The sequence below is a fragment of the Taudactylus pleione genome, unplaced genomic scaffold (genome assembly GCF_031769625.1).
Source record: "Taudactylus pleione unplaced genomic scaffold, aTauple2 ptg000287l, whole genome shotgun sequence".
NCBI lineage: Eukaryota > Metazoa > Chordata > Amphibia > Anura > Myobatrachidae > Taudactylus > Taudactylus pleione.
This window is the reverse complement of record NW_028284689.1, coordinates 154,376-163,146: the sequence shown is the minus strand read 5'-3', so window position 1 is coordinate 163,146 and position 8,771 is coordinate 154,376. Positions and strand designations below refer to the sequence as shown.

Genomic DNA, 8,771 nt, shown 5'->3' with positions numbered 1-8,771 from the left:
TTGGAAGGTATGCACCCATTAGTTTCCTCGTGTGTCCCTCCCGTGCCCTTTGTCCCTATCCTGCCTCACCCATCTCCCGCTTCTTACCCGCTTAGAGTGTGGCGGCCTCATCATCATCTGCTCCTCTGAGTACCGCTGGCTAGTGAGTGTCTCAACACAATGACTCAAATCATTCAGATGTTGGAATGATTCGAGTCACTCAGCGATTGGTGTGTTGAGACACTCCCCTCCCCGCGCCTCTCTGCGGGCGTCAGTGGCAGCTCCGCCCCCTACACTGCTGATCCGACCAACCTGATCATACTTCTGCGCTGTGTCAGTGGGATCAGGTCAGATAGATCAGCAGTGTAGGGGGCGGAGCTGTCAGCGACTCACTGAGTCGCGCTGCTACTGCCAGGGCTCGGGGGAGTGCGCTGACTCAGGAGAGTTAGTTCAGAACCCTGAGCTGTAGTGTTGGGCTGCGGAGCTGTCAGCGACTCACTCAGAGTCGCCGGCACCTCGGCTTCCTACAGCTCTAAAGAGCCGTGTCCCCAGACACTTCACTGAGTTGAGCCATGTGGCGCCTCTGAGCCAGCCTAAGACTGTGACATCATAACCCAGCGCCAGCTCCTGGAGGAGCTGCAGGCAGCAGCATCACAGGTAAGTAGCTGCTGGTTGCTCGCGGGTCCTCCATGTCAGAGGCTAGCGTTCAGTGGGGAAAGCAATCAGTGAATGACGTATTTAGGGGTCTATTTACTAAGCAGTTATGAGACAGAGTGAAAAGTGATAAGGTACCAGCCAATCAGCTCCCAACTGTCATCTCACAGGCTGTGTTTGAAAAATGACAGTTGGGAGCTGATTGGCTGGTCCTTATCACTTTTCACTCTGTCTCCTAACACTGCTTAGTAACTAGACCCGTTTGTGTTTAAGGCTGACAGCACCTATGAAAATACTGGGGGAAAAAAAAAAAGTGTAATACTGTAATAATTACTTTTATTTATACCAAAATGCTCAGATTTTATTTTTATTTATTGATTTGAATATTAAACTTGGAACTGAAAGCCCCAGACTGCGCAGATGGGTCCAAGCACTATTACCGGTTACCGCTGCCTCTGCTGCTCTGGCGATAGTCTCTCGCAGCGATAACGGATTCCAATGGCTGCAATAGAAAGTGTCTATGCTATCACTTCTTACTAAATAAGGGCAGCGAGAATCATAAAAGCAAAGAAATATAATGCAACATCGTTAATAAAAGCTGCAGAGCCGCGTGTACGTAACACTACATTAGAACCACCTGACGGTAAACGACCCATTTAAATCTGATTGTTTTGCACTTTACTTGCTTCAGGAATAACGTTTTCCAGTACATAGTTTATGGAAACTAGAAAAGGTTTAATATGTTAGTTAACATAAGGGTTAAACGTCTTTGCCTTACTCTAACAATCCATTGTTTGCTTGTCCTGTATATTTTTGAATGAAATCATTTTCTCTGGCTGTAAATTGCGTTTCCCGCTGATTGTTTGTGTGTTATACATTGGTGACGTCAAGCCTCCATTGTCTCCTGAGCTAAATGCAGCCTGCTGTCCCGCTATTAGAGGAAATCTCTTACGGCGCGCACAGATGACTCTCCTATAGTAGCGTTACACATGAATGGGCAGATTACAACTAGATGTCTATGGTGTTATTTCATCACAGGACTCTGTATGGTGGCATGCTGGACCTATGGCGAGTAATAGACCTGTAACGTTATGTTTTTCCTCATTGTGATGTCTCTTCTGTGGATTCTCATTTCTATACAAATTCTCCTGTATCCCTCACGATTGTATACTCCGGATCTGGCCAGCTGTGTTTGGTTTATGATTTCTGTGCTCCACCCGCTACTGTTTGTCCTCGTTTGTTACTCAACTGATCTAACTACCTGCTGTGTGTGCGCCAAATCTTGTCTAAAAAAAATACAATAAAAAATGTAAATTAAAAGAAATGTTAAATAAGCATAATTTTTGCTATTACCAGTGTTTGCAACGCGTTTCGCGGATCCACATTCCGATTCCTCTGACATCCATTTTTCTCCACCAATTACAATAGAGCTAAGCTACAGTATATCGCCTTTTAAAAGGACTTTAGCTCTCACTTACCAAACCACAACCTCAGAAAGTGGACCGTGGATCTGCGAAATGCGTTGCAAACACTGGTAATAAAAATTATTTTCTTCTACATATCTTTTTATTTTTGATTTGTCTTTATATGTTTATACATTAATAATATTGCCTATGATATTTTATGTGTGGAATTCAATGCTGCTTGGTCTTCTAGCTCAGAGAGGCTTTAACATAATTCATTTTTTTATACTTATTTTTTATTCTTCATGACTGTGATGTTTGTGTGTAAAGAAGTTATCACCATAAACGGCATAGAAATATTATTGATTTATTGTTGTTTTGTAAGTGTTACATTGAATATTGGACTGCCTGCTGGGAATAAAGACACACTCCAGCTACTATATAACATTATTGCTTTACCCAATAAAAGCCATATTAATTATTAATTGCTTTTCAGATGGTCTTTAATTATACTGAAAGATTGTTGTACGTAAGGAAGATGCTTCCTTTAGGCTTTACAATACCCTGAATAATAGCCGCCCTTATTTGCACCCATGGTTTGAAAATTCAGGGTTATCCGTCTTATTAATAAACTAATAACCCCCCTCCCCCAGTAAGATCCCGCGGGTGAGAAAGCGGGAGTGTGCACTGGCAGTGGCTTGCCATTGGAAGCGCTATCTGCTAACAGAACGCCAGACAGGCACTCTCAGGAAGAAGGGTTTCTCCCGCTGTGGCTGCCAGTCTGAGACGCGAACAGGCTAAACGCAAGCCACGCCTCTGCCTTTCCGACAACCGTGCAGATTATGCAGTCCCTAGAAGTCGGTGTTTGCGTGCATGCACCGGTACCGACGCCTGCAGGATCCATTGCGCAGGTGCCCAGGCAAAGGACTGTCTTCTCTCCAGACTGCAGCATGGGCAGATCAATCTGACTCCCTGCTCTGTGTATCGCACCCTGACCAATCTGACTCCCTGCTCTGTGTATCGCACCCTGACCGATCTGACTCCCTGCTCTGTGTATCACACCCTGACCAATCTGACTCCCTGCTCTGTGTATCACACCCTGACCAATCTGACTCCCTGCTCTGTGTATCGCACCCTGACCAATCTGACTCCCTGCTCTGTGTATCGCACCCTGATCAATCTGACTCCCTGCTCTGTGTATCGCACCCTGACCGATCTGACTCCCTGCTCTGTGTACCGCACCCTGACCAATCTGACTCCCTGCTCTGTGTATCGCACCCTGACCAATCTGACTCCCTGCTCTGTGTATCGCACCCTGACCGATCTGACTCCCTGCTCTGTGTATCGCACCCTGACCGATCTGACTCCCTGTGCTGTGTATCACACCCTGACCAATCTGACTCCCTGATCTGTGTATCGCACCCTGACCAATCTGACTCCCTGCTCTGTGTATCACACCCTGACCAATCTGACTCCCTGCTCTGTGTATCACACCCTGACCAATCTGACTCCCTGCTCTGTGTATCACACCCTGACCAATCTGACTCCCTGCTCTGTGTATCGCACCCTGACCAATCTGACTCCCTGCTCTGTGTATCGCACCCTGACCAATCTGACTTCCTGCTCTGTGTATCGCACCCTGACCAATCTGACTTCCTGCTCTGTGTATCGCACCCTGACCAATCTGACTCCCTGCTCTGTGTATCGCACCCTGACCAATCTGTCTCCCTGCTCTGTGTATCGCACCCTGACCAATCTGTCTCCCTGCTCTGTGTATCACACCCTGACCAATCTGACTTCCTGCTCTGTGTATCACACCCTGACCAATCTGACTCCCTGCTCTGTGTATCGCACCCTGACCAATCTGACTCCCTGCTCTGTGTATCGCACCCTGACCAATCTGACTCCCTGCTCTGTGTATCGCACCGTGATCAATCTGACTCCCTGCTCTGTGTATCGCACCGTGATCAATCTGACTCCCTGCTCTGTGTATCGCACCCTGACCAATCTGACTCCCTGCTCTGTGTATCGCACCCTGACCAATCTGACTCCCTGCTCTGTGTATCGCACCCTGACCAATCTGACTCCCTGCGCTGTGTATCGCACCCTGACCAATCTGACTCCCTGCTCTGTGTATCGCACCCTGACCAATCTGACTCCCTGCTCTGTGTATCGCACCCTGACCAATCTGACTCCCTGCTCTGTGTATCGCACCCTGACCAATCTGACTCCCTGCTCTGTGTATCGCACCCTGACCAATCTGACACCCTGCACTGTGTATCGCACCCTGACCAATCTGACTCTCTGCTGTGTATCGCACCCTGACCAATCTGACTCCCTCCTGTGTGTATCGCACCCTGACCAATCTGACTCCCTGCTCTGTGTATCGCACCCTGACCAATCTGACTCCCTGCTCTGTGTATCGCACCCTGACCAATCTGACTCCCTGCGCTGTGTATCGCACCCTGACCAATCTGACTCCCTTCTCTGTGTATCGCACCCTGACCAATCTGACTCCCTGCTCTGTGTATCGCACCCTGACCAATCTGACTCCCTGCTCTGTGTATCGCACCCTGACCAATCTGACTCCCTGCTCTGTGTATCACACCCTGACCAATCTGACTCCCTGCTCTGTGTATCACACCCTGACCAATCTGACTCCCTGTGCTGTGTATCACACCCTGACCAATCTGACTCCCTGTGCTGTGTATCACACCCTGACCAATCTGACTCCCTGTGCTGTGTATCACACCCTGACCAATCTTACACCCTGCTCTGTGTATCACATCCTGACCAATCTGACTCCCTGCTCTGTGTATCACACCCTGACCAATCTGACTCCCTGCTCTGTGTATCACACCCTGACCAATCTGACTCCCTGCTCTGTGTATCACACCCTGACCAATCTGACACCCTGCTCTGTGTATCATACCCTGACTAATATGACTCCCTGCTCTCTGTATCACACCCTGACCAATCTCCCTGCTCTATGTATCGCACCCTGACCAATCTGACTCCCTGCTCTGTGTATCACACCCTGACCAATCTGACTCCCTGCTCTGTGTATCACACCCTGACCAATCTGACTCCCTGCTCTGTGTATCACACCCTGACCAATCTGACTCCCTGCTCTGTGTATCACACCCTGACCAATCTGACTCCCTGCTCTGTGTATCACACCCTGACCAATCTGACTCCCTGCTCTGTGTATCACACCCTGACCAATCTGACTCCCTGCTCTGTGTATCACACCCTGACCAATCTGACTCCCTGCTCTGTGTATCGCACCCTGACCAATCTGACTCCCTGCTCTGTGTATCGCACCCTGACCAATCTGACTCCCTGCTCTGTGTATCGCACCCTGACCAATCTGACTCCCTGCTCTGTGTATCGCACCCTGACCAATCTGACTCCCTGCTCTGTGTATCACACCCTGATCAATCTGATTTCCTGCTCTGTGTGTCCCTTTAATTCCTGGACCAATAAGGTAATGGTGTAACTGCCTGTAACGGGTCAATGTCTGCAGACAGTGACCCAGCCTACAGTCTGGTCACATTTACAGTTCAAAGACGAGTGAGGAGATAAATGTTAAAATATTAACAAATAGCCGGGATGTGTTACAGAGCTGTCTGGTTCTACGTCCCCTCCCCAACTTTCTTATCATTTGCAAAATGTGCTTTTTCTTTTTGAAACCCGGTATCTTATAGTAGAGCCTCATTCTGTATATTCAGAGATGTACTGTACACTGGCAGCCTCATTCTGTATAGTCAGAGATGTACTGTACACTGGCAGCCTCATTCTGTATATTCAGAGATGTACTGTACACTGGCAGCCTCATTCTGTATATTCAGAGATGTACTGTACACTGGCAGCCTCATTCTGTATATTCAGAGTTGTACTGTAAACCGACAGCCTCATTCTGTATAGTCAGAGATGTACTGTACACTGGCAACTGCTGTGCTACAATGTGTTAATGCTGTATATGGTAATCAGATGTACTGTACACTGGCAGCCTCATTCTGTATATTCAGAGATGTACTGTACACTGGCAGCCTCATTTTGTATAGTCAGAGATGTACTGTACACTGGCAGCCTCATTCTGTATATTCAGAAATGCACTGTACACCGGCAGCCTCATTCTGTATATTCAGAGATGTACTGTACACTGGCAGCCTCATTCTGTATATTCAGAGATGTACTGTACACTGACAGCCTCATTCTGTATATTCAGAGATGTACTGTACACTGGCAGCCTCATTCTGTATATTCAGAGATGTACTGTACACTGGCAGCCTCATTCTGTATATTCAGAGATGTACTGTAAACTGACAGCCTCATTCTGTATAGTCAGAGATGTACTGTACACTGGCAGCTGCTGTGCTACAATGTGCTAATGCTGTATATGGTAATCAGATGTACTGTACACTGGCAGCCTCATTCTGTATATTCAGAGATGTACTGTACACTGGCAGCCTCATTCTGTATATTCAGAGATGTACTGTACACTGGCAGCCTCATTCTGTATATTCAGAGATGTACTGTACACCGGCAGCCTCATTCTGTATATTCAGAGATGTACTGTACACTGGCAGCCTCATTCTGTATATTCAGAGATGTACTGTACACTGACAGCCTCATTCTGTATATTCTGAGATGTACTGTACACTGGCAGCCTCATTCTGTATATTCAGAGATGTACTGTACACTGGCAGCCTCATTCTGTATATTCAGAGATGTACTGTAAACTGACAGCCTCATTCTGTATAGTCAGAGATGTACTGTACACTGGCAGCTGCTGTGCTACAATGTGCTAATGCTGTATATGGTAGTCAGATGTACTGTACACTGGCAGCCTCATTCTGTATATTCAGAGATGTACTGTACACTGGCAGCCTCATTTTGTATAGTCAGAAATGTACTGTACACTGGCAGCCTCATTCTGTATATTCAGAGATGTACTGTACACTGACAGCCTCATTCTGTATATTCAGAGATGTACTGTACACCGGCAGCCTCATTCTGTATATTCAGAGATGTACTGTACACTGGCAGCCTCATACTGTATATTCAGAGATGTACTGTACACTGGCAGCCTCATTCTGTATAGTCAGAGATGTACTGTACACTGGCAGCCTCATTCTGTATAGTCAGAGATGTACTGTACACTGGCAGCCTCATTCTGTATATTCAGAGATGTACTGTACACTGGCAGCCTCATACTGTATATTCAGAGATGTACTGTACACTGGCAGCCTCATACTGTATATTCAGAGATGTACTGTACACTGACAGCTGCTGTGTTACAATGTGCTAATGCTGTAGCCAGATGAAAATGCCCACAAGACCCAGATGCCCACAAGAGCTTTGCAGAACCAAGCAAGTGCGTACAAATACCCAGCCGCCATCGCAGATCATCTGATAGTAGCCCTATGGTCACATTGAAGGGTCACCTGACCTGAGGCGTCGGATCCACTTTATCTGCATACGGGGTGGCACGTGCAGGCTACGTCGAGCCTTGAAAATGGATAGGACACGCCTGCTTTATTGCCGTCACTCCCCATTACCTACCCTAAATGGTCTCTGTCAATCACTTTGCGTAGTCATTTTCTCTGCGAGCGGCATGGCTAGGGTACCTTGGCACGTGCGCCGTCGACCAATAATCACTCAACTGCCAAAATATGGGAATAGCGTACATCTCTGAATGAGGGGATAGGGATATAGTGGTTCTCGTTTGCCCTTGAATTTCCGCAGCTCAAAATTGGTAAAAATTTAAATTGGGTGGGTATATGAGCGCTTGTGTAAGAATGTACAATAACTGCCTATGAATCTAAAATATGTTGGTAGATAATGGTGCAAGTGTTACTGACGTCAATAATTATTGATTGAATGACAGTAGGTGCAAACCAAATAAAATAAAAATATGAAAATGGAATTAAAAAAAAAAATCCCCTTTTAAATGAGAAAAAAAAATTGAAAATAAAATGAAAGTTCAACAATAAATGATTAATAAAAGTGAGAAAAGGAAGGAGTCAAGAAAAGAGATTGGCATACAAGTTTTAAAATAATGTTAAAATAATGTTTATAGTCTTAATAGACTATTTGGAGGTGTGCCAGTTCTGTAAGTAGCCCAGTTGGATCCGCTATGATACAATCCTAGTGCCACCTAACTCACCCTGACTACCTTTGTGTTATAGTAGACTTCAGCTGCGGACTCCGGTCTGAGCCGCGACCACGTGATACGCCAGGTTGGCGTCGCTTGATGACACGGCGCGCCGGGGGATGTTCGGTGGACTGGTAGCGGTGGCTGCAGTGTTGTTGTCCGGGCACTTCCTCAGACTCTCCAACGCATTTCAGACCTCCAAGGGTCCTTTGTCAAGACGTGTCACGTGGTCGCGCCTCGGACGGGAGTCCGCAGCTGAAGTCTACAATAACACAAAGGTAGTCAGGTGCAAGGAGGGGATGAGAAAACGGCGGTGGGTATCTTCAAAAAACATGGCGGCAGCTTCTCAGATCTGCAGGGTAAGAAGACGCAGCACCAATGGCCCAAAATCAAGCAAGAAACTAATATCATTCACCACCAAGTCTCAAATCATTGTCCTGCCTAAGCCGGGGAAGGATCCAAAACTTCCAGACTCCTTTTACCCTAGATCTTTTCTCCCTATGGATGTTAAGATATTGGCTAAAGTATTGGCCCCTAGGCTAAAGCATGTCATTACACCGAGGATTTACGCCAGG

General features: G+C 46.8%; 1 protein-coding gene across 1 annotated transcript in view; it reads right to left on the bottom strand.

Moving 5' to 3' along the window:
- Window positions 1-1,047: 1,047 nt before the first annotated feature.
- Window positions 1,048-8,771, bottom strand: part of NMNAT1 (nicotinamide nucleotide adenylyltransferase 1) — a 30,258-nt gene continuing 22,534 nt past the window's right edge. Inside the window, exon 6 of the mRNA XM_088482412.1 lies at window positions 1,048-1,135. Within this exon, the coding sequence (XP_088338538.1) occupies window positions 1,077-1,135 (59 nt within the window). The 3' untranslated portion in view covers window positions 1,048-1,076. The remainder of the gene's footprint in view (window positions 1,136-8,771) is intronic.